We start from the raw sequence: 24,515 nt of genomic DNA, 5'->3' as shown, positions 1-24,515 counted from the left end.
GTGGGGTGGGGGGAGGAATCTGAAAAACCTGACATTCCTTTACCATTGAAGTCTAATACTTTAGGACATAGTTACCAACTTAATTGCAAGAAACAGATTCAGTGTAAATTTCAAAGTCATTCACAAATAGTGTGGCATCACCAAAAGCTTCCATGTAGAATTCAGTGGGAAAACTGGACGACCATTTGTTCTCAATGGCAATTTATAACCTATCCCCAATATTCTGGCAAGCTGCTGCCATCTGAAAAGGATGTCAGATGTTGGACCCTGAGACAATGAAGGAGACTGAGGCTACGTCTACACTACGCCGGATAATTTTGAAAACGCCAGTTTCAAGTAAAAACGACAGGCGTCCACACTAAGCATTTTTCAAAATAACTGTCCACATTAGACGGATATTTGGGCGAATCTCCTCCTACTGGGCATGCGCAGGACACACAAAAAACAAGCGAAAAGGAAATGGTATACGTGGTGCGCATTTGTCCAGTTACAGAGTAGAAAAACTTAAAAGGAATTGTTCTTGGCTCTCGCGCAGGAGGACTTAAAACTAAAAAAAACAAATACTGGAGCATATGGAGGCAACCAACAGGGAGTTCATGGACAGTATTACCCGGCTGATGACGAACATTGAAAAACTGACTAACTCTGTTGCATTAATAAAGCACCTTGTTAAATGTACAAAACATGTCTGCATCAGTGTTATCTTGTATTTCCATACAATGTTACATTAGGCTGTTACACATCTATTGTCAGAGAAGTACTTGCATAAATAGGTAAAGCACTTTCATACAAGCAAGGACAGAAAACAGGGCAACGTGAGTATACTTATTTATTCAGTAAGCTATGGGTCAAAGTATTTGGTGAGTACATTTCTAACGTTTCTGGCTTCAGTCTCGTTGCAGTCTGTTCAGAAATTGTTAGGTTCTGCGAAACGCAGAATCAAATATCGCTGTGATGATTGTATGTTCTAGTATCAATTGTTTGGCGACAATAAAGTAGTAATAATAAGAAGAAGAATAAGAAGAAAACAATGAAATGCCACGCTGTTGCCATCTGTTCCGGCACGTCATGACAGCAGTTTTAAGAAGCTCCGGTTACCCCGTACACACTGCAACGGATATTAGGCGTTTTCAGATTTATTCACTCTGGAGACCGTTTCTGAAAATCTCCGTTTTCGGGGGCTGAAAATGCCGTTTCAGTGTGGACAGAAGGTCAAAACGAAGAAAAAGCTTCGTTTTCAAAATTATCCGGCGTAGTGTGGACATATCCTAATATTGTGTTTGATCTGGAGAATTCCCAAGCATTCCAATGTGGCTATGCCCTTGTCCTCGTAAGTGGTTGAAGCTGCAGCTTGGTGTGTCAAAGACTTGGCAATTTGTTTCCTGATGCAAGTCATTTTGCAGCCATCAGGCACTAACAATGAACTGTTTAGGGTAATAAATGGGAGCTAATCAAGGGAGCTGCTTTGCCCTGGAAGGTACGAAAGTTGATTGATGTCGCGCCCACATTCATATAGGCTTGTTTTTCCCCTTACTGTGCTGTGATGGGTTCTCACCTTAAACAATTACATAGTTTTTTTCTGATTGAATATTTAAAACAGATATGTTTAATATTAGATTCTGTACTATTTTAAAATATTGCACTGTATTCCTTATTGTATTATACACACTTTGACCAATGCTCTCATGGAAATATCAAGGGAGCCATTTCTAGTATTATTCATTTAAGAATATGTGATGTCTCCTTTTGCAGGTAATTTAATAACTGAGACACTTAAAATAGTTATTTATTTATTCAGCGATGCAGTGCAGAATCAGCCCTTCCTGCCTTTTGAGCCACACTGCCCCAGCAACCCCATAACCCCAATTAACCTTAACCTAATCATGGAACAATTTACAATGACCAATTAACCTACCAGATTAAGCCTTTAGATTGTGGGAGGAAACCGAAGCACGAGGAAAACCCTCGCATTCCACGGGAAGGATGGACAGAGATTCCTGACGGAACGGTGCCAGAATCGAACTCCGATCTCCAGAATGTCCTGATCTGTAATAGCATCGCGCTAAAAGCTACGCTACTGTGGCGCCCAACATTCTGTCTGATGTTTACAGGACATTGATGACCCTAAATCAAAAATAAAATCTTAGCAACTCTTTCACTTACCTGACCCTTCCGTCGGATTTTGGCTCGTCTGAATTTCTCTCTGTGCTTGACTCGAGGATTACGGTCAATCTTCTTCCTTTTGGGTGTGAGACCCTTATTTTTGGCGATCTGTGATTGCCATGCAAAGTTTAGTGAGTAATTGGAGAAAATTATGGCGGGGTTACAATAATTGATCATTATAATCAAATATTCTGTTCCTAGAAAAAGATATCCAAAACAGTCTCCAGGTAATCAAACCTCAAGATCAAGCTCAACAGATGGTCAACCTGCAGGCAGGCAGAGTGCGTTCAGGATGTTATGTGTGTGGGCATTCAAGGGGAAGGCAGAGAGTGTGAGTGGAGGAATCTTTGGGGTATATGCCATACTCAAACTGACACTTAATGCTTGCAGCGTTTCCAGCCTACCACTAGGGTAAGGGTTCCAATATTCTGTCAGGAGGAAGGGAAAGATGTTGGACACAGAGACAATGAAAGAGACAAGTATAATACACTTTCAGTACAAAGAATATAGGGCAGCAATTGGAAGCTTTATAGTCAGACTTTGAGGACTTGAGGAAATTAAACAAATTCGACATGATTAAAAACATGACACAAGTGAGAGGGCTTCTGATTCTAGGGGCACTGGGACCATTTCCTTCACAGAGGTGATCTATTCAAGATGTATGAAATGCAGCTTAATAGGTCAGGCCTGCTAGTTCGATTTAATAATGAGGCCGTGAAGAGTTCACACAACATTGGCAAGTGCACTGGGAACTAGCATGAAATAATAGGAAAATATAATAAGATTAAGAATATGTTAATACATGATTAATAATAATAATTTAAAAAGAAGTAAGATTGCAATTATGTCACTCTGAATATTTTAATAGGCCATCTAATGGCAACAGCAGCAAATTGCAAGGAAATCAAACAGCAGGTGACATTGAGATACTTCAATTACCCAATAATGACTAACAGATATAACATTAAAGGGCAAGGAATCAAAATACTTTCACACAAATCAGGAGAATGTGGCAAGTCAAGTGGGACAACATTTTGGAAGCACTGCTCATATAACAGAAGAGCACTGGTTAATATATAGTAGAGCTCTTTAACTCAAAGCCCAGCTTTGAAAGTATGGAAGATTATCTGGCCAAAGTAAAGGGAAAACAAAGAACAGCAGTTCTTTGTAACGGATCAGTAAGAGATATTTAAAGAGAAACTGTTTTAAGTACAAGCCAGATACATTTCTACAAAGGGAAAGGTGTGGGAACCAAGGCCAGAGCTTGGTGAAATCAGCCCAAAACAGACAGCAATTGCAAACCAAAAATGTGGATGTATGATAAATATTTATGAATAATTCCACAGCCATGCTGAAAATAGTTAACAGAAAGGGAACTTCTAACCAAAAAAGCAAGATAAATAATACAAGAACAGAATGGTAGTTAACAGAAAACTGAATACTTGTAGGAAAATTATCTGTAGATTCGTAGAGAAAGATGGGTACCAAGATCAAATTGGTTAGTAAATTGTTTCTTTTATGTTGTAAATAAAAACTCAAGCAGCAATATGCATGATAATCTCCAAAGTACTCAGTGACATTGATCAGTAGGTAAAGCCAAAAGCTGATACAGAATCAATTTTATTATGCAGTTTTGATTGGATTGTATGTATTAAGTATGTTAGTTTGTACATGCCGATTTAGGATTCGCCACAAAGAACCTCATACATAATGATTAGCTTCCAGTATCACATTATAAAGCAACAACATCCAAGCTAGTATCAACTGCACTCCTTTTTGATAAAGATTAAGGGTAGTATTTTAAAAAAATGGTCAAACTCATGGAACATGGGAAATTCTATTAAATGAGATGGCCCCTGAATAAAAAGATTAGAAAACTCCTCTTCATCTCATGTTCTCGATATTTATATATTTATTATTATTTTTTTTCTTTCTTTTTGTATTTGTACAGTTTGTTGTTCTCTCTAGTTTGGTTGTTTGTCTGTCTATTGTGTTTTCCGTTGCCCTCAAGAAAATGAATCTCAGGGTTGTACATATGTACAGTACTGTACAATTATCTTAACATATATATGACTAGGGTGCCTAAGACTTTTACACAGGTACTATAGTAGTTTTATGTATTGCACTTACTGCTGCTGCTACTGCAAAAAAAAACAAATTTCATGACAATACACACAAAATGCTGGAGGAACTCAGCAGGCCCGGCAGCATCAATGGACAAGAATAAACAGTCGACATTTCGAGCTGATTTCATGACATTTGTGAGTAACGATAAACCTATAAACCTAATTTTGATATGGTGTCTATTGTGGACTGAGAGTGGGAAGGTGGGCAGGGAGATGGAAATCATGATTTGGAAAAAGGGAAGGGAGAGGGGAGGGAGCGGGGAAGCGGGGAAGCGCAAAAGAGATATTCTGTAATGATCAATAAACAAATTGTTTGGAATCAAATGATCTTGCCTGGTGTTTCAGGGCTGTGTGTGTCTGCTCCAGCACCTGCCTCAGCCAGATTAACAATGCCAGCTTCCGCTCCACATTGACAAATATCTTAGGCAAAAGTCTTAGGCACCCTGGCTATATATAGTAAGACTTTTGCACAGTACTGTATGTACTTTGATAATAAATTTACTTTAAAGTAAAGCAGAAAATAGCAAACTATGACAAAGTTATAATTAATATAATGTATTGATATATATTTTCTTGTACTCTGTATTCTAACGTAAAATTAATCATAAAAATATTGGAAGGAGAAAAAAAAAGTTAGAAGCAATTCAGATACCTGATAAGTAATCTTTCTCTTTTCATCTGCACCAAGCATTTCCCGTACCGTGGCAGTGTTCTCATTACTGAAACATAAAACCCAGTGTTAAAGCATTGGGACATAAACACGTCAGAGTGGAGCTCCATTGCTTAGAGCAGTGGTTCTCTGAGCAACGTGACCCATATGGCCTCCCAAGGGGCCACAAGTAAGAAACAAGAAACTAACAGTGACAGGAGTTTCTGAATGCACCATGACAAGTTTACTGTCTTAATGGAAAATTACTAAAATACATAAATTTAAAAAGAGGATTATCTAAATCAACTGAATGAAATGAATGGGAAAATATGCTAGATGATGCAAATGAGGTAGCCTAGCCTGCCCCACACCAAATCCACCTCCAAATCACAAATTACAGATTGGACGAGGCTGTCTGTAGCAAGGCCAATCAGCGAATATGCTGCAGGAGGCTGATTTTGTTTGCCTTCCACTGACCTGTGCGTGTTATAAAATATATAGAACGTGGCATGAAGGATGCAGTTACTGCTGTGGGGTCATCTGCCAGAAACAACCAGTTGTTTTAATTGGATTTCCTGCTTCGTATCTAGTTGAACATGGTTTCAGTCAAACTATTAAAAGCACATAATCAAAGGTAATTTTCAATAATCTTTAACCAAGTCGCAATCAGATATTCAAAAACTTGCTAGGTTGCATCAGTCACAAGGATCTCACTAAATACTTCAAGTGACAATATTAAGTGGTTTTTCACTGGTGCTTGGAAGAATTTTATATATTATAATTAAAGTATACTATTCAGAGCTTTGAAATAGTTTTATTTTCCAAATACACTTGTAACATTATATTTAACATACAGTACCTACAGCCTGTTAAAACATAAACATTGACTATATATTAGAATAATTAGTACATTCGACCAAAAAAAACTTTAGCAACTAATGGAGGGTGGGACCCGCAGAAATAAATGGAAGTCACAAGTGGGGCACACGTAGAAAAAGGTTGAGAACCACTGGTCTACAACTTTATTTCTTCTACCCAAGTACATAACCTTACGCTGTATTCCATCTGTCACTTCTTTGCCCATTCTCCTAACCTGTCCAAATCCTTTTGTAGTCCCTTCTTCCTTGATACCGTCAACCCCTCCACCTATCTTCTATTGTCCACAAACTTGGCCACATAGCCATCAATTCTGCCATCCAGATCATTAATATATAATGTAAAAAGATGTTCCAACACTAATCCCTGCGGAACACTGCTAGTCACCGGCAGCCAACTAGAAATGGCCCCCTTTATTCCTCTCTTCCTCATTTCAGTTAGCCAATCTTCTACCCATGCTAGTATCTTCCCTGTAATACCACGGGCTCTAATCTTGCTTAGCAAACTCATGTGCGGCTACTTGTCAAAGGTCATCTGAAAACCTAAGTAAACAACATCCGTTGACTCTCCTTTGTTCATCCTATCTACTATTTCCTCAAAGAATTCCAACTGATTGGTCAGGCAAGATTTCCCTTTAAGGAAACCCTGCTCACTTTTTGCATGTTCAAAAATACTTAAGCAGGTAGCATCACAAAATAAAAGACACAGAGGCAATCATGAACAAGGAAGTATAAATTAAAAAAACTAATACAATTAGAACAAACTCGTCCTCAAGTTATGTTTTTTCTTACATTGTTACCCGATTCTCTCTCTGATATGGTGTAATTTCAACCTTACCAGAGAATCAAACTGAAGAAACGTTGAGTAATTATAACATGAACTGTTTTCTCCACTCATAAAGTGATTTTTTTTGTTTACAACACTAAACACTACATTTTTTTAAACTATAAAGATGGCAGCTACTGTTATTCCCAGGATTACAATACCTCCCTTTTTAGCGACATCTATAAATGTGGTTACCATTCCAAACTACTAATAACATGGCAGATACAAGCAGACCCAACATTGGATGTGTGAGATAGTTACTACCTAACATCCTGAGAAGCTTGCACTTTCATATTTTTAAAAATAAATACTACTAGTTATTTTAAAGTCTATACTCTTATTAAGTAATACATTTAACATCATGCATTTGTCCAACATATCCATTCATCTGCACTTCTCTAAGTTGGTGTATTTTTTTGGGCTGTCTGAGACTAGTGCTGTGTGTACAATGTTTGCTCATTAAATAACTTGGGAAACTTATTGTCATCTTGTGTGCAAAGTATCCCTTGACAGTCACTGTTGATTAGATTCTATCCAGGAAATATTTTAAAACCCATGTAAAGGCATAAGTATTCCTTACCTGTCTTCTTCCATTTTTCTTTTCTGGGGCAGAGTGTCTTTCATACTATTATGATATAGGAGTCCTGCTTCAGCACCCATATCATATTTTAGATCCTTAGACATTTCCTCACCAGTGACCTACATTAAAACATTAATCCCATATACTTAAGAACAAATGAAAAGACAGAACACATCCTTTCACAGCAATTCTACAGAAAATGATATACTTGTTAACATTTAACTTCACAAAACATTAAGAAAATCATTTGAAGTCCTGCAGTTCATGTTACACTTATAAGTACTTTCCCTTTGATTTTTTAAAAAAAATTAAAAGCACAGGGTGTGCATATTGCTGAGAAGATCAGCATTCGTGACCTTTTCCCCAAATGCTCTTGAATTAAGTAGTTTCCCAGGTCATTTCAGAGGATCTCTCTACTGCCTATTATGACTCCGGAATACCGTCGCACTCAGATGTAGAAGGATTCTTCATTGCTGTTTCCATAACAATTCTGTTTTACCAGTCAGGGTTGTTAGCCATAAATAGAGGACCAGTGGACCATTCATCTAGTCTTGCCTCTACCCTTTGACCTGTTTGGTAGGGGTGACTCTACCAAGAGCCAAAGCATAAAGCCCTGACTCCAGCCAACATAGCTCTCTAATTAACAGCAATCTCTTCTATACTTGCCTTTACTTTTGTTTTTTGTCCAGCTTTTGGTTGTTTACTCATTTGAGATGGCATTTTCTTCAATTTGGAGAAATGTTGATCTTTTCCACTAATCGATTTAAGATTTTTATTATTCTGCCTTAAATGCTGCTGGATATCAGATGGCAGTTCCACATCCACTAGAGGCAAGTCATTGATTAGCTAGAAGGATAAAATACACTATTGTTACCTTCTGTAAATTACCACAATTGAGGAACCGTTTAACTGAAGGCCTCACTCTCCAGCAATTAAGTTCTTCAAATAATGTAACCTGGGACGTCAATGAGATAATTCAATCAAATCCATCGAACATCTCATGAATTTGATGTGCCTTGGGGATGGAGAGTGTTTGACAAGGAAAGACAAAGAAAAGCAGAGATGAGCATCTACATCTAGTCTTATAAGGTGTCTAATAATTCCTTGTAAGATGCCAAAGGTGGAAACAAAAATGCAGACTGAACCCATAGCCTTAGTCATGGATAGCACAATGTAAAAGAAAAACAATAAAAAGTAACAAGTAGGTTAAAATATTAAATTAGTGACCCAGGATTAGCTTAGCTCCATAATACTCACATTTCTGTAGCTGAGCAGTCTCTCAATCACCGGATGGTTCTGAACTGGGATTCGCTTTGCCTTCAGTACCAGATAAAAACTAATGTTTGTGCAGTAGCTGTAGATCACACACTTCATTAGTATTAGTACATGTGTTCTCTTTTCTGTATAGTATGCCACAGTTCTAATTTATTTAATATAAAACTCAGGTACAGTACAAGAAATCCCAATTCTCTATGTTAGAGCTCTCAACTCCATACAACTCCAAGGTCTTCCTAGATGTGCCTACCAAATGGAGCTACTATTTATGTATCCCATCATTCTCTGCTGGCTCAAACACAGAAAGCCAACCAAATTGGCTGGAGGCTGTTGTGAGGAATTTTATACAGCATTAAAAGGGCTAGAACCTAACTGACTTGTTTCGCAGCTTGGCTAGTCATGCTGTGCGAATAATGTAGCAAGATAACTAATCTGCTAACCGTGAGACAGGTGCAAGGAACAAAGGAGTGCTTGTTGCATGAGAAAGCTGCTTCGTGTAACCACTAATCAACGATGCCTGGCAATGATCAGAGTACTGTGTGATAATGAACGTTTAACAAGCAGCCCCAGACAGTGCTCGGGGCTCATTTGATTACAGATTTTCGAGGCTCTATGAGCAGGGGCTCTGTAATATCAACTGAGATGCAAGCTTGCTAATACACTGTATGTAATCTTAAGTAAACTGTGTTTCACAATTATTCCCTTGGTCTGAACCTAAAGTTCTCTGGTAAAGAGGCAGATCATCAACTGGGCCTTGGGTAACAGAGTATAGAAGCCCTGCCCTCTGACAGCTTTGATGTAAGGCAAAGGCAGAGGCAGAGTTTTGTTGTGTCAAAGCCTGTCAACAATTTAAAAATGATATCTGAAGAAATAAAGTTGCTGTCAATAAATTTGATAACAGATTATTATTTTGGAAATAATAACACCAAAAAGTATAATAATAAAAAGTTCAATGAATATCTAAAAGCCCACTTTATCCATTATTTCCTAATCCACAGGTCGAGAGATCCAATTGAAGCTAATGGGACATCCAATTCTCTGCTAGATCTACGTGTCTGAAATTTTCATCAGAATGGCGGCTCTTTAAAAAAACTACCAGTCACATCCAAGAACACCTGTCCTATTGATACTGGCACTTTCGTGATATAGTCTGCCAATGTCATGTTCATAGATGTTCACATGAATATCTTTCCAAGAAATGCACAAAAATATTAACATGGCATTGACACTCTTAGATCACAAGGCATTGTTTAAATTATTAGTCAAAAAATGCTTTCAGCCACATTGAAATTTCCACTTAGCCACCTGATCAATGGCTATGAAATTGGGCTTCATTAAATCTACTTGATCTCCAAGACTATCACGCTCTGGAAAGGGTCATGATTCTCTAAAATTATAGCAAAGAAACTTACTTCAAATACAGATGGTACTTTGTCTGTACATACTGGACATCCTGTGAAATGAACAAAAGTTATTACAATACAATCAAGGCACACTGTACTCCTCGATTCCCCACCAACCACATATCGTGTTTATGTTCTCAGCATACCTTTTCTGCCGGTATCCTACCACTCTGCACCAGTTCCATCAGTGGCTGCAGCTCATCCTTCAATTCTACAAGCTGCAAGAAAGAAATCACAAAACTATCAGTTTGCTTCGCAGAAATTTTTAAAACAATCCTAATAAGCAATATACAAATAGCTAAAACAGAATATCCAACTATCTTCCTTCCTAGTTAACTCACAAACAGAAATATTTCTACAACTGTAAACTTCAGACAATGCTTTGCCTTAAAGGGAAAGAAGTCCATTTGCCTATTACTTTAAACAATCACTGGAAAATTATTTTATATTTAAGAAATAACAAATGTTAAAATATAAAGACAGTCAACAGGATTTCATTCTAATCCAGGCTCCATTTCAGATCCCTTTTAATTCAACGGTTCTTTATCTTGTTAAGAGTTATAGCCTGACCAATAATGTCAAACCTGTACTTTCCCAAAAGCCAAGAGTAATCGATTTTTTTCTTTATAATCTATAACTTTTCCCAGCGAAGACAAGGAGCAACAAGTATTGGCTTTGGAGGAAAAGAACTTACAGAGTATAATCAGCATAATGCTAAGCTAACTAATCCCCTAATATTTAACAGTAACTGATGCCAAAGTTTGAAAGAACCAAATCCTGTACTATATTCAACCTTCATTTTCACACTTTTTCCCCTCATTCCATCTCCATTAATGTTCACAAGGTTAGGTCTTCATCTCACGCAGTGGTAAATCAGCCAAGGAACTTGTTCCCATTTGAGAATGTTAACACTCAGGTCAGATGACACTTGGAATTCAGCATGGATAGAAGGTCTAAACACATTAGCACTATAAAATCTCTGTGAATCCTCACCAATAAAACACCATGTCTGTCAATGAAATAATATTACTTGTTCTTTAGAAATGAGAATCCATTAAAATATTCTTTTTTACCTCTAGAACATTATATTACTACTTTATTAATTTTCAGCTTTTTCTCTGTGCCACCCAATATTTGGAGAAAACAGTAAAACGATTCAGTGAACTCAGGCAACCAGCAAGCTTAGCCAACCTTGGCTTTGAAATCTTGGATGAGTTCCAGAAGCTCAGGTGACTCCTTCTTCAGCAGCTTCAGCTTCTCTTTCTGGGACATTTTGTTCAAATCTTTTTTAATTTTCAGATCCTTTCCAGAAGCCTTCTCTGCTTCCTGCTCTTGGGCGAATGTCTATGAATAGAAAACACTCTGTAATAATCAAATTTACTTTTTCAGCAAACCTTACTTCATTCCAGAATGCAGACGAGCAGTAATCCTATGACTATCTCATCCTAATGCTCATCTTTATTTGTACTCAGGCTGGCAGGAAATTTTATCACCTGGATCCATATAAACACTGCAGATTCAAAAGCAGTCAAAGGAAAGTTACCATTACTGACTTCCTTCCCACCAAATACAAAGCAGACCTCAGCTCAGTCTAACCTGACTGAGATTAGCTGATGGAGTCAGCAACAAAAATCAAACACAAGCAACAGGACCACTTCCTGTCTAGGATTCATGCCTTTATTCCAGCACCAGCAGTACAGACAAAGTTGACTGCACTTGCACAGAACCTTACGTATTCCTGTCATTTGCAGTTGAGAAAAAGGGTAGGGAGTTCTTCAAATGAATGAAGATGCCTTTTGGGTAGACTTCAAATGAAGATGCCTTTTGGGTAGACAGTTGAGAATCAATGAGGCCAGATTGAGCTTTGAGCTCAAATGTAAAATAAGAGTACATATGTGTTTTAAGATGAAAACAACTTTACTTCTGTAAAAAAGGACCAGAACACAGAACTCTTCTAATTTGGAAAAAAGTATTCAGATCCTATACAGAAGGTTCCGGGGGCAAGAATGAAAAGCCAAAATTAATACAAAGATTACGGTTCAGGTGCAGTGGCAGTTTAGAAGACCAGACCATCTCAGGTGCACCCATGTCTCTACTTACTACCACTCAGTATGGTTCATCACTGACCTTCTAACAGATTTCAAAAATGTATCTCTGTATAGGCGAGTCAGTGGCTAGAAGAAAAGTACATCCTAAACAGGGAAAAAAAAACTTCTACCTGTCGTTGAACTACCATGGTTAATCTCATTCAGAAGGCATTGAGGGTTACCTTGTTTTTACTAGGGAGGAAATCAGCGGGTGGCAGGGTGGAGATGTGTCTCTACCAAAGGGGGTTTAAGGCACTTCTTTTCTCTGCTGCTGCAGGTCACCCTTGGGCAAGGTGTAGCACCTGCTTAGCTTCCCTGATCAGGGTCACATGAAGCCATGAGAGCAGGTGATGCATATCACAAGTCCTGGTCATGCCACCACTGATGCCAGGCAAACAATCTCTGAAGAGTACTCATAATGGCTGGGTTACCTGTCTTGTAAAGACACTGCCTTAAAATCTACAACATTTTTAGCAGCCAAAAATGGATCGGATTTTTTTTTGACTGAGTTTAAAGGATCAGCAGGGGTGTACCCCAAACACGAACCAGGAAAATGGTGGATTCACCCTGATCCAATATAAGTTTTAAAAATGTGGCCAAGTGGTTAAGGCATCAGTCTAGTGATCTGAAGGTTGCTAGTTCGAGCCTCAGCTGAGGCAGCATGTTGCGTCCTTGAGCAAGGCACTTAACCACACATTGCTCTGCAACGACACCGGTGCCAAGCTGTATCGGCCCTAGTGCCCTTCCCTTGGACAACATCGGTGGCGTGGAGAGGGGAGGCTTGCAGCATGGGCAACTGCCGATCTTCCATACAACCTTGCACGGATCTGCGCCCTGGAAACCTTCCAAGGCACAAATCTATGGTCTCACAAGACTAACGGATGCCTATTTTTATTTAGAAATGAAAGAAATACCACCAACACCTAGAAGACAGACATAGTTGAAATAATTCAGAAATAAGTTAAGACAGGTCACTGGCAGCCTAGTAATTGCTAGAATTCTGTGCCAAAATATGCACGAAATTGATTCCAGTGACAGTTCTCGCTAATTACCTTGGCACGTCTAAGCTTGTGGCAAAATCTTTCACACCTCCACATGCCTGGTCAGTTACCTGAATAAGATCGAGTCCAAAGTCATCCTCAGACAGATTTTCTGCCAACCGTTTCTGAATATTTATAGCTTCTTGTTCCTCCTCCTCAGCTTCAGCCAGAGCTTCTGCTTGTTTCTTTCCACCTGCAAGTGTGTAAACAGCAAACGCTGAGATCAGACCATAAAGAACTATATCTCCTTGCATACAATGATTCCACTCTCAAGATTGTTGGTTACACAACTGAGCAAGATTTTAAACTTTGTACAGTGGATTTTCATGTTAAAAGGCAAGTAGTGAAAATTCCTAAACTTCAGCATCCCCATATCTCCCAGGACCAGTTTGTGAAGTCTGGCTACATCAAAGTATGTCCAGCACGTCACCCAGAGACAAACTAGATGTCAATCAAATTAAAACAAAGCACTCCTATAAATCTCAACCACCCCATAATATCCATTGGTTCAAAGATCTAATTACAAGTCAGAGACAATATGTTGTATTTCTGAAGTTGTGGGTCAATGCAGGCTTACAGTATATGGTTAAAATCTACAATACATTATGGTGAATTTGCATTGCCTCAGTTCAGATAGACCACAATTAGCCACGGGAGTGTTGGAAACGAAGAGGCCCATTTTCACAAGTGGTCCCCTTTCTCTACGACAGTAATGACTAAGCATCTGTCTTAGGAGAAAAAACATCTAAAATTGAGCTGTCCTTGAAAACAGAAGGACAGAATACCTTCTGTACATCCAGTTAACAGCTATAGAAATAAAAACAAATTGAAAAGCAGAGAAATGTGTATTAAAACGCAGGATGTTTTAATGCGCATTCTCTTCTGGTACCAGTGAAAGCCCAATGACAAAATCTGCCAACTCCTGATAAACTTTGAAATAACACAACATCCAATAAATGGTAACAAATAGGTAGAAGGGATAATTATAGCTCTATACAAACTCAATCAAGTTAATAAGACACAACTTGCCATGGTGACTGCCCCTAATTAGGCCATGGATCTCTAGGAATCCTCTCTAACAGCTTCACTGACATGAGGCACCAGTCCAATTTCCAATTTCCCTTCTTAAATAATGGAACAACATTAGCTACTCATCAGTCCTGCAGGACCTTACTTGTGGCTACAGATGACATGAAGATATTAATGAAGGCCCCGGCAACCTCATCTCCTAACTCTCTCAATAACCTGTGGAACATCCCATCAGGTGCTGGGGACTTACCCACGTTAATGTTACCTCCTCCTTTATCTCAAAATACTCCTGTTATTAGCACATTCCACACTGAAGTCCCTATTTTCCACATCCCTCTCCTTGTAAATACTGATGCAAAGCACTTTTAGGAATGCACTTACATCCTCCACCTCCGAGCATGTTCCCTCCTTTATCCTTCAGTGATCCTTCTTGCTCCCCAGTTATCCTCTTACTCTTGATGCATGTATAAAATGCCTTCAGATTCTCTTTAATGCTACTTGCCAAAGACTTTTCATGACCCTTTGATTTTCCTAATTCCTTCTTGAGATCTTTTATGGCTTCATCATAATCCTCAAGAACTTTGTTTGATTTTAGCTTCCTTACATACATTTCTGTTTTCTTCCTGACTAAATTTACCACCTTGGATTTCGACATCCAAAGTTCCCTTACCTTGCCATTCGTCCTACTAGAACATATTTGTCCTGTACTCTATGCAGCTGGTCTTTAAGCAGGCTCTACATGTCAGCCCAAAAATAGCTGTTCCCAATTAATTCTCTCTAGTTCCTGCCTAATACTCTCATAATTTGCTCTGCTTCAATTTAATACATTCCTGCAAGGTCCACATTTATCCTTAGCTACACCTGTCTTAAAACTTAAGGAGTTTGTGGTCACTATACCCTGTCACCTGGCCAGGCTCATTACTCAATACCTGGTCCAGTGCAGCCTCTTGTTGGATCCTATTGAGTTACAAATCCCCTAATGGATGTACTTGACAAATTCTGTCTCATCTAAGCCTTTTGCACTGAGGTCCCAGTCTGTTTTGGTAAAGTTGAAGTCACCCATTACAACAGATCTGCTGTTTTTACCTATCTCGCTAATCTGTCTGAATATTTGTTCCTCAATGTCCTGGGGGCTATGGGGGAGGGGTCTATAGTATAATCCCATCATTGCACCTTTCTTATTTTTGAGTTCTACCCATCTCGACTCAGTGGATGAGCCCTCCATTATGTCATCTCTGATATTGTCACTGACTAATAGCACACCTCACTCTCCCCACCCCTTTTACCTCTTCCTCTTTTTTTCTACAACACTGAAAACCCAGAACATTAAGCAGCCATTCCTGTCCCTCTCTCAACCTAGTCACTGTTATGGCCATAACATCATACTCTAAGTTCATCACCCTTGCCTATAATACACCTAGCATTAATATACAAACACTTCAATTCATCTGTCCCATTATATCTATTACCTCACTCCTTCCTGTTCCTACTAGTCATCAAATCTACCTTCCTCTAAATCGCTCCACTTTCTGACCTGGGGCTCTGGTTCACACCCCTTGCCAAACTAGTTTTACCCACACCCCAGTAGTTCTAGCAAACCTCCCGGCCACCAGATTGACTCCGCTCCAGTTAAGGTGCAACCCATCCCTCTTGTACAAATCAACCCTATATCAGAAGAGGTTCCAGTGATCCAAGAACCCGAAACTCTGTCTCCTGCACCAGTTCCTCAGCCACTCATTCATGCGTTTTATCATTCTATTCCTGCCCTGACACCAGGAGTAATTCAGATAACTACTTTCAAAGTCCTGATTTTTCACCTCTTTGCCAACTCCCTAGACTCTGTGCAGGATCTCTTTCTGCTTTCTACCCACATCATTGGTGCCAATTTACACCACAGTCTCAGCCAGCTCACCCTCTCCCTTGAGAATGGTCTGCAGCCACTCTGAGACATCCTCAACCCGAACACCTGGGATCGTGGTGTCCCTTTTGCGTAGCACAGAATCACCTGTCTGTCCCCGACTCATGAGTCTCCTGTCGCCACTTTTCTGCCTGACTTTACGCTTTCCAGCTGAGCCTCAAAGCTGGCCGCAGTGCCACTAACCTGGCAAGAGGCCAAGTTCCAGTACTTACGAGGAAGCTCATCAACATAATCAGTATTATAATACGATTTCTTCTTCTGTCCCCAGGCCAATGCACTTGGGAGACCTGCAAAAGAAACAAGGTGCGGCAACAATGAGTTTTACTACGAAGAAACAAATTCAGCATTTGCAGCAGTATCTTCACATATTGATTGTTATTAGGAGTAACATTTATGGATTATTTCTCCAGATCTCCGCAAAAGCTTCAGGGTGGGCTTGGATGTGGAAAGAAATTAGTCATCTGATGGATTACACAACATTTGATAATACCCCAGCCCTACACCAACCTTCTTCCGATTTGCCCTCAAGGTCACTATCCATGTCAACCTCTTCCTCGTATTCATCTTCATCATCTTCTTCCATTGCTTCTGCCTCTTCCTCATCATCATCTTCATCATCAGAATCAGGAAGGTCCAGAGGCATCACCTCTTCCTGTTTTAAAAAGACGTAATATGTAGCCATATATTTGATCCAATCAGTTAATGATTTTAATAAATTAATTTCTAGCAATATATCTTTGCTGGCATGACAACAGAAGGGAAATATATACTGAACGGTATCAAATACAAGATTTTGTCGGCAATTTTCTTTTAACTCAGTGAAAGTTCAAGTACATGAAAAATAGGAAAAAGGATATTCCACACAGTCTTCTGGACCAACTCTCTCATTCAATATTACAGCTGCTTTCTCTTCTCCCTCACTGAAATGTAAAGTGGTAAAAATCTACGGATAGCACCAAATAAACAGCAGAACACTCAAGGCCCTCTGGAATACAGAATGCCAAATCAAGTGAGTTAAATCAATAAGAGGGGTTCAGATTATTGATGTAGATGGAAGGGTTGGACAAGTTCTTAGGAGACTGCAGTATCCCTGTCAGATTTAGGAGGGCCAATGAAGCCTCATACTGTCATGCACGATACATCTCAATTCAGAAACATCATGCATACATGTTAAGAGACAGCGTGTGAGTGAATAAGGTGGACAAATAAAGCCACCTTAACCAATTTCAAGTAACGGTTCGCAGAAAGTGGATGAAAAGAGTTTACACTTTGAGCTGGCTATAGCAAACAAAAGCAAAGTAGAATGAAGTCATGCATTTTATTTGTTATTAGTTGAATAAATTGGTAATGTGAAAATCCATTAGCTGCATTACACAGGAGCAGGAGGAGAAGATGGCAGCACGACGCAGCTTGCGCGGCCACTCCGGTGAATGATATCCGTAATCTGTCAAGTAGGGTGCCGTGCACAATCCTGATTTGATGGAGACAGATGTGAGAGAATGGAGGAACATCTGGAGAAACTTCTGAAATGCCTTTTTCGCTGCCGCTGTTACTGTGTGATCCAGAATCTCCGGAGGGGAAGGCCCCAAATCCTCAGCTTTGCTTGCTGCTCGGCAGCCGGGACGGGGTCGAAGCGCTGGTTGGAGGCTCGAAGTTTTTGGATGGACTTATCGAGTCTGCTGTGGTCGGGTGCTTCCAATGCATCGACAGTTGTCGGTGCCTGGAGGCTTATGGCAGAGAGAGTTTCTCCCTTCTGCCGCCTGCTATTGGGGATTATCAGGAGTCGATCGGAACTTTGAGACTTTTTTTTTTACCTTTCCCATGGACTGCTCTTTATCAAATTGTGGTATTGCTTTGCACTGCTGTAACTATACGTTATAATTATGTGGTCTTGTCAGTGTTAGTCTTTGGTTTGTCCTGCTTTTTTTGTGATATCACTCTGGAGGAACATTGTATCATTTCTTAATGCATGCATGCATTTCTAAATGACAATGAACGAGGACTGAGTGTCCTTATAATCTAATCTAATTACAATGACATATTTATCATCCATCTCTCACACACACACACACCAGCCGGGACTGCATACAGAAATGCAACACCCACAGATCTCCAGTAAGATTCTCAACAAGTTTCATTGTCTTCTGGTCCTATCAAGACCTTTGTTGGTAGTTTGAATAACTGACTACTTTCTAGTACCTTAAAGAGTGCACGAAAGAGCTTGAGACAAGCACAGAAACCTAGGCTACTTTTTCAGCACAATCCTGAAAAGGAAGTGCTGCAACATAATTATCATCTTTCAGTTGAGGTTGTCTGGCCGTTCAAATAACAGTGGAAAGCTTGTTTGAAGCACAGTAAGAGAAACTCTCCCACATTATTATTCTTTATTTTATACAGTCATAGTCATATTGCTGATTGTGAGCAGTTGCTGCAGTTCAGTGTTGCCTATATTTCAACAGAGGCAAGAGTTTAAACTATTTCATTAGCAGTAACATGCTTTGGAATGTTCCACAATTACTGTTTTCCCTCAAAGTGATGAGGAGAAAAAAAAATTCTGGATTGATTTTTATTTACTTGTTCAACAGGGAATTTAGACATTACTCGAAAGTCTTTCCGAGAAGTTTGACCAACAACAGAGTGACATTAGCCCAGCAGAATTGGACATACACACCTCATCTAGTGAATCTTCACTCAAATTATCACGTGTTAGCCCACCAGCCAGCAGCTTCTGAAAAACAAAATTGCAGATTATCCACACTGCAAACAAAGAGCATCAAGGCACGTTTGGACTCCTGCTGCTAAACCTGCTTTGGGTGTTCTTTAAAAATTACCTTGTATAAAAACTGCTGTCTTCCTGCTCCTCCTTTTACAACTTTCCCCAAATACAGATTATTTTAAGGTCATATATAGTCAATATTTCACACTGAAAAATCAGTAAAATGTACTGCAAATTTCTTGTGTGGCAATACATATGTTATCATTATTATGTCCCAAACTACCCAATATTGCTAATTGTAAATATTTTAAATCTTATGCTTACATTTATGATGGCAATTGTGTTGTAATTGTGTCATACTTTCATATCACATTCCTTCCCTCAGCAACATTGATTTTCCAGTGAATTTCAGTTGACGCTGTGGAATAATTTATCAAACTCCTGAATTTCTGGAACTTCTGTTATTTCCACACCTAACCCCTACTTCTACTTCACCTGTGGTTTACAAATCCCATTGTCTGGTTACCACAACATCACAGGAAACTAACTAACACAATTTCATCTGGTCTTATTTTTCCCCCTTTATTGTAACGATTATAGACAAATGTAGTATTTCACACTTACCTCAAATTTCTTCTCGTGAAATTCATCAACATCATCATTATAATACTCTGAGGAATTCTACAAGGAAAATATAAGTGCCTTAAATCCAAACACAATGATCATATCCATTTCACACTTCAACATCATAATCACAAAAAAATTACCTAATTTACAAAGTCTGCAAGATATCCATTGCTATTCAAAGTTCCATGGTTCCAAAACCAGTGACTAAAAGTCTGGATCAACTTGCTCCCAATTCTTCAAAGGAATGCAAATATGATCCCATAAGATTTATTGATTTCATTTAGAGATATAGCGCAGAACACACCCTTCTGCACCACCCAGCAACCCATCTAGTTAACCCCAGCCTAATCACAGGACAATTTACAATGAGCAACTAATCTACTAACCACACCTTTAGACTGTGAGAGGAAACCAGAACACCTGGAGGAAACCCACGCTCACATGGGAAGGAATGTACAAAGTTGCTTACAAAGGATGTGAGAACTGATCTCTAAACTCCAGTGCCCCGAGCTGTAGTAGCATCGTGCTAACAGCTATGCTACACAGTCCTCTGAAAAAACTTACTTGTCATCTCTCCAATAACTTGGCTGTGCTGAACCCTAGTATTTTAAAATATTATTAAAGAGATATCAGCAGGGAGTTTCTATTTTGTTCTCAGAATCTACTTTAGTTCTTTCACATTAACAAAACACTGCAGGCGCTGGTAGTATTAAATAACCAAAAACCTCACAGTCACTGATCCTCTGAAAATTATTTGCTATATCTATCTAATTCCCTGACAATTTAAGCCCTTAAAATGTTTATTCATTTTCCTTTTGAAAATTACTACCGAAGCTGCTTTTAACACCCTTTCTCCTCCAATGGAAATAGTTATTCCTTATACAATCTAAGCATTTCATTGTGGTTCTTAAATGAAATCTCTTAAGCTGGACTGCTATGAGAATCATCATATAATTAATTTATTTCTTCTTGGTACCCTTGACATCCTTCAATAAGTATACTCAAACTAAATAGTACGAGAGCTGAGACTGAACGAGCATGCTTTTTAAAAACAGTTGCAAGAAGTTTGAACCCTTTGCTATTACCTGGCTTTCTACATCAGCTACTCATAAAATGTGGTCTGATCTTCATCTAAGTCACGACAATAGACAAACACAATCTGCCTAAACTAATAACACACAAACAATTGTACTTCTTTTCATTGCACCATTTAAACAATCACAGCCTAGTCCAAAAAAGTATGTGACTCTCTGGGATAACGTCTTCTACAATAGCTATTTGGAGTCAGTTGTTCCAATCAATGAGGTGAGGTTGGAAGTGTGGATTGTAGCGGTGCCCTGCCCTACAAAAACAGCACACAAAGTCAGTTTACCAACAGAGCCTGCTCTTCTCAAGTAAGATCTGTTTATGTATAACATGCCTTAATAAAAACAATTTTCAGAGGACCTTAGAAAAATTGCAGAGATGCATGAAGCTGGAAAAGGCTACAAGAGCATTTCTAAAGACCCGAGCGTTTAGTCCACAGTAAGAGAAATTGCCTACAAATGGAAGAGATTCAGTACTGTTGCTACTCTCTCTAGGAGGGGGCACCCTGCAAAGATCACACCAAGAGCACAACGTGGAAGGCTGAAGGAGGTGAAAAAGAACCCAAAGGTAACAGCAAGAGGCCTGCAGGAATCTCTAGAACTTGCTAAAGTCTCTGTTCACGTGTCCATTATAAAAACACTGAACAAGAACGGTGTTCATGGAAGGACACCATGGAGGAAACAACTGCTCCCCAAAAAGAATATTGTTGCATGTCTCAAGTTTTCAAAAGACCACCTGGATGTTTCACCATGGTTCTTGGGCAACGTTCTGTGGACAGATGAGACAAAAGTCGAACTTCTTGGCAGAAATGCACACCTCTATGTTTGGAGGAAAAAGGGTACTGCACATCAACACCAAAACGTCATCCCAAAGGTGAAGCATATGGAAGAAGCATCATAGTTTGGGGCTGCTTTGCTGACTTAGGGCCTGGTCAGCTTATACTCATTGAGGGAACAACCAATTCACAAATGTATCAAGACATTTTACAGGAGAATAGCAGGATAGCAGTCGGTCACCTGAAACTTAATAGAAGTTGGATGACGAAACAAGACCATGCTCCAAAACACAAGAGTAAATCAACAAAAGAATAGTTTAAAAAGAAGAAAATTCTTGTCTTGGAACGGCCAAGTCAAGAGTCCAGACCTCAACCCAATTGAGATGCTGTGGCATGACCTGAAGAGGGCTGTTCATACAAGGTATCCCAGAAACTGTGCTGAACTGAAACAGTTTTGTATGGAAGAATGGTCTAAAATTCCTCCTCGCCATTGTGCAAGTCTGATCAGCAGCTACAGGAAACGTTTGGTGGAGGTAATTGCTGCTAAAGGAGGTTATTAAGTACAAGAGTTTACAGACTTTTTCCAGCCTGGACCATGAATGATTAAGCAATGTAATCACCAAGGACATGAAAGCAGATTGTGTTCATCTTTTACTGTGACTTAATGACAATAAAACCACACTTTATGAGTAATTAATATAGAAAACCAGGTAATTGCAGAGGGTTCACAAACTTTTTTTTGCAACTATATAATGGTTTTCCATAACTGCCATACAATGGCTGTATTAATAAACAAAAGCCTTTTAAAATTACTAAAATATATGAACATTCTAAGATTGCTGGAACCCATTAGGCCACATTGCTTTTGGTGATTTTATTATTACATGGTGGCCTAATAGAAATTTACAGGTATTATCAAATGATAAGTTACCTGGACTGTTGGAGAGAATAGGAAGATGACTGTTGGGAATAAACAAACCATAGGAAGTTTCTTGCTGTAATTAGAACCAAAGCTGTCTGGTTACAGAGGTGCTGCTGAGTTGATTCCAAAGATATCATGCACAAAACTGTCATTCAGCCCATCAGGACTACACCAGCTACACCAGCTCCGAACACAGACCACCCCTTCCTACACCGGCTCTGAACACAGACCATCCCCTCCTTTAGCTCTGCAACCTGTTCTCTCTCTTTACACAACCTTCAACTCAACAGGTTGGCTCTTTTCATAGAGGCACAATAATTGAAGCAACAGGCTTCAATTATAAAATAACTGATGGATAGTCCAAATGAAATGGCGCAGATGAGGACAGCGGGGTCTGACAAATGAAAAAGATGGATGACTTTTGATCTTTCCTATGGACGATGTGTAGATGATTTACACTCTCGTGCACATGGTCACTAAACCTTTGAAACCACAGTTGAAGTAAATCGAACCACTTCCACATACAAGTCAATGTCACATTAAGCCATGTAATGCAAGTAACATAAAGGATTAGCACATACTCTTCTTTTTAATACTCACAATATCTGGCTTTGGTAATTTGCTGTACTTCTTGGGGTCATCGCTGTCATCATCCTGTTGCTGCCTCTGCGGCTGCCTGGGTTTTCTTCTACTAGATGGGCAAAGCAGCCAATAATTAAAAATATATTTACCTAAAAATACTTACTCTAAGAATAACAAATTTAGGTAACATCGTGCTTTTACTTTGCACAATGATATACCCAAGCTTCAATTGCTTCCACTGTTTGCAAGAAGTTAGTACATTCTCCCAATGAACTCGTAGGCATCCCCTGGCAGTTTTGATTTTCTCCCAAATTAGTAGGTTGTGGGCATGCTAAGTTGGCGCCAGGAGCATGGCCACAACTGTGGACTGCCCCCACACATCCCCAGACTGAACACGAACAACACATTTCACTGTGTGTTTCAATGTACATGTTATTGGCACAGATGGTTATGTACACATATTCCTCTATTTTTTACATGCAGAATTTAGTGTTTCTTTACACAAGCATGAGCAGACCAGTACTGCAATTTACAAAATCAGGTATTCTTTATACCTAATGAGCAAGTTTTATGACACTGTCTCCAAACCCGACTGAAACGTATCTACAGATGAGCTTCATTATCATTAGCACATCACACACAAAACGCTGGAGAAACTCAGCAGGCCAGGCCACATCTATGGAAAAGAGTACAGTCCACGTTTTGGGTCCAGACCCTTCAGCAGTTTAAACTTTCAAATGGATTGGTTTGAATTGGACGTTTATCAAGGTCTTAAAGGGGTGAAGCACAAGTCTTAATCATGGGATTAAGCGATCTGTTTGCAGTAGCCAATGTAACAGATTCTAAAAAATGGACACAAAATTCTAGCAAAGCAGTAGAAAGATTATTAGCAACACACACAAGATGCTGGAGAAACTCAGCAGGCTAGGCGGCATCTATGGCAACGAATAAACAGTCGACATATCGGGCCGAGACCCTTCTTCAAGACTGGAAAGTGGAAAACGCCTAACTAAAAAGGTGCAGGGAGGGGAAGGAGGCTAGCTAGGAGGTGATAGGTGAAGCCCAGAGGGTGGGAAAGGTAAAGGGCTAGAGAGGAAGGAATCTGATGGGAAAGGAGAGTGGACATGGGAAAAGGAGGAGAGGCATCAAATCTTCTCGACAACAGGTCTTTCTAATCACCAACTGCAATTTAACTGACAGTTCTCAATTTATGCAGGTTTACATCTCATTCAGATTTGCATCCAAGTGAAAGACAAAGGGGAGAAATTATTTTATGTGTTGCGCCACAGTGCAACATCTGCGGCCCCCTACAACAGTAATCCGGTTGACATTACATTCAGATTTGTGGGATCGCGCACCATGCAGTTCTCGAATAAAGACTTGTTGGCAGTAAAGCGACTCGCGAAGCTGAAGAACACACACAAAATGCTGGAAGAACTTAGTGCATTAGGCGGCGTCTGCGGAGGGAAATGAACAGTCGGCGTTTTTTGCTGCCTCGGCTGCTCATTTTCCTCTATTAATGCTGCCCGACCCGCTGAGTTCCTCCACTATGGGAATATCTTGTGCATCGAGATGCTGAAGCGGAGAAAGGTGACGCATCTCCTCGCCGTCGGCTCCCGCGCCTCCGTTACCAGGAACCCTCCCTGACCTGAACGCTTCCCCTCTGAAAACAAAACCCTTAATCGTTTCCATTCCTCCTCTTCCCCGGAACAAAACTCGTTTCTCCTTCCAACAACGTCCCTTCCCTTGAGCCAGACCTGTTTCTTACCTTCGCATGGTCTCCAACAGGAAGTCGCTGGTGATCCCATCCTTAAAGTCCCCCGGCAAACACCTTCG

The 24,515-nt window shown here is 39.6% G+C and overlaps 1 protein-coding gene across 4 annotated transcripts in view; it reads right to left on the bottom strand.

Annotated features, from left to right (window-relative positions):
* The window catches only part of utp3 (UTP3 small subunit processome component), a 26,482-nt gene extending 1,967 nt beyond the window's left edge, over nt 1–24,515 (bottom strand). Inside the window, exons 1-15 of one of the 4 annotated variants that reach the window (XM_072245150.1) lie at nt 24,448–24,515; nt 22,698–22,788; nt 19,312–19,368; nt 18,643–18,699; nt 16,479–16,623; nt 16,184–16,258; nt 13,096–13,217; nt 11,089–11,241; nt 10,044–10,115; nt 9,907–9,947; nt 8,477–8,573; nt 7,886–8,065; nt 7,220–7,338; nt 4,942–5,008; nt 2,164–2,271 (exon numbers count right to left, since the gene is read on the bottom strand). In XM_072245150.1, coding sequence (XP_072101251.1) covers nt 2,164–2,271; nt 4,942–5,008; nt 7,220–7,338; nt 7,886–8,065; nt 8,477–8,573; nt 9,907–9,947; nt 10,044–10,115; nt 11,089–11,241; nt 13,096–13,217; nt 16,184–16,258; nt 16,479–16,623; nt 18,643–18,699; nt 19,312–19,368; nt 22,698–22,788; nt 24,448–24,455 — 1,392 coding nt within the window. In that variant the 5' untranslated portion in view covers nt 24,456–24,515. Of the gene's footprint in view, nt 1–2,163; nt 2,272–4,941; nt 5,009–7,219; nt 7,339–7,885; nt 8,066–8,476; nt 8,574–9,906; nt 9,948–10,043; nt 10,116–11,088; nt 11,242–13,095; nt 13,218–16,183; nt 16,259–16,478; nt 16,624–18,642; nt 18,700–19,311; nt 19,369–22,697; nt 22,789–24,327; nt 24,385–24,447 lie in introns of those variants that run through there. The other 3 variants (XM_072245151.1, XM_072245149.1, XM_072245152.1) reach the window with 3 other exon arrangements.

This window comes from Mobula birostris, chromosome 27 (assembly GCF_030028105.1).
Source record: "Mobula birostris isolate sMobBir1 chromosome 27, sMobBir1.hap1, whole genome shotgun sequence".
NCBI classification, from domain to species: Eukaryota; Metazoa; Chordata; class Chondrichthyes; order Myliobatiformes; family Myliobatidae; genus Mobula; species Mobula birostris.
The sequence above is the reverse complement of the archived record's forward strand: the minus strand, read 5'-3'. Positions and strand labels throughout refer to the sequence as shown.